The 1,156-nt window shown below is 38.9% G+C and overlaps 1 protein-coding gene across 4 annotated transcripts in view; it reads left to right on the top strand.

Moving 5' to 3' along the window:
- Positions 1 to 1,156, top strand: part of LOC119591338 (ATP-dependent RNA helicase DDX42-like) — a 10,115-nt gene that overhangs the window by 7,417 nt on the left and 1,542 nt on the right. For all 4 annotated transcript variants that reach the window (XM_037940069.1, XM_037940071.1, XM_037940070.1 and 1 more), the window contains exons 10-11: positions 132 to 385; positions 933 to 1,081. In XM_037940069.1, the coding sequence (XP_037795997.1) occupies positions 132 to 385; positions 933 to 1,081 (403 nt within the window). The remainder of the gene's footprint in view (positions 1 to 131; positions 386 to 932; positions 1,082 to 1,156) is intronic.

Raw genomic sequence — 1,156 nt, 5'->3', positions numbered from 1 at the left:
TTGATAGTTTGAAAGATTATGAAATTATAGATAGGAAAGCTATATTTGTTGGCATATGCTACTTTGAGTTGTTAATGGTAATTGTGTGAGACATTCAATTCACAAAGTAATACTACTATTTCTAATTTACTAGGTCGAGCTGGTGAGAAGGGCACTGCATACACCCTTGTAACAGAAAAAGATAAGGAGTTTGCTGGGCATCTTGTTCGAAACCTTGAAGGTGCAGCACAAGAGGTCCCAACAGAATTGTTAGAACTAGCCATGCAGAGCACTTGGTTCCGCAAATCTCGGTTCAAGCAGAGCAAGGCCAAGGCTCTTGGAGGCCGTGGTCTTGGCTTCAGAGAGCGGCCAGGCCTAGGGTCAACACCAAATAATGAATCATCAGGTTAGGCCTTTCAGTTACTTTATTTGACATATTCACAAAGTAATAGATTTTATGGTGTCATTAAGGAAAACATAACTCCCAAACTTTAAATGTTGATATTTCTGATATGGATAATTTGGATGTCTTTATGATTTTTGTTGTCTTAATGAGAGGTTATAGATACTATTAGTAGATTGAACTATATTGTGAGATTTAAAAATTTTACCATGTTTTTTTGGATAGTAAACCTAGATGATAAATGGTATGCATTGCCTTTATTTTGTTGCTGCTTACTGAGTTTTTTTCAAGCTCATACAGAATTCAACAATTCCTCAATAAATTCATAGTAGGAATGGCTGGTAAGGCACATTTCAAAGATGGACAGTCTAAATTTCCTATATGTGTACATTACAATTCTTAAAAGAGGCAAAGGGTGTTGAAATTCATCTGGTGGTCCTTATTATTTTATTTGAGAAGTAATGGAGATGGAGAACTTCACAGGGTTATAAGATAGCAACAGTGTGATGGGAAAATACCAACAGATAAATACAGGGTGTCCTCATTTCAGGAGGTGGAGGGGGAGGAAGTGGAAGTGGAGTAGTCAATGTTGGTCCTGCAGGTCAGGCATATGGAGGAGGGGACCCCAGTACCACAGGGCCTGCAACCAATCGCCTGGCTGCCATGAAGGCTGCATTTCAGTCCCAGTATAAGAGTCAGGTAAGTAAGGGTACAAATGGAGAGCTTTGATGTGTTACAGATAAACCGTTGTTAACTCCTAGCTTATGGATGACT

This window comes from Penaeus monodon, chromosome 28, assembly GCF_015228065.2.
Source record: "Penaeus monodon isolate SGIC_2016 chromosome 28, NSTDA_Pmon_1, whole genome shotgun sequence".
NCBI lineage: Eukaryota > Metazoa > Arthropoda > Malacostraca > Decapoda > Penaeidae > Penaeus > Penaeus monodon.
This window is presented reverse-complemented; position numbering and strand designations above follow the sequence as displayed.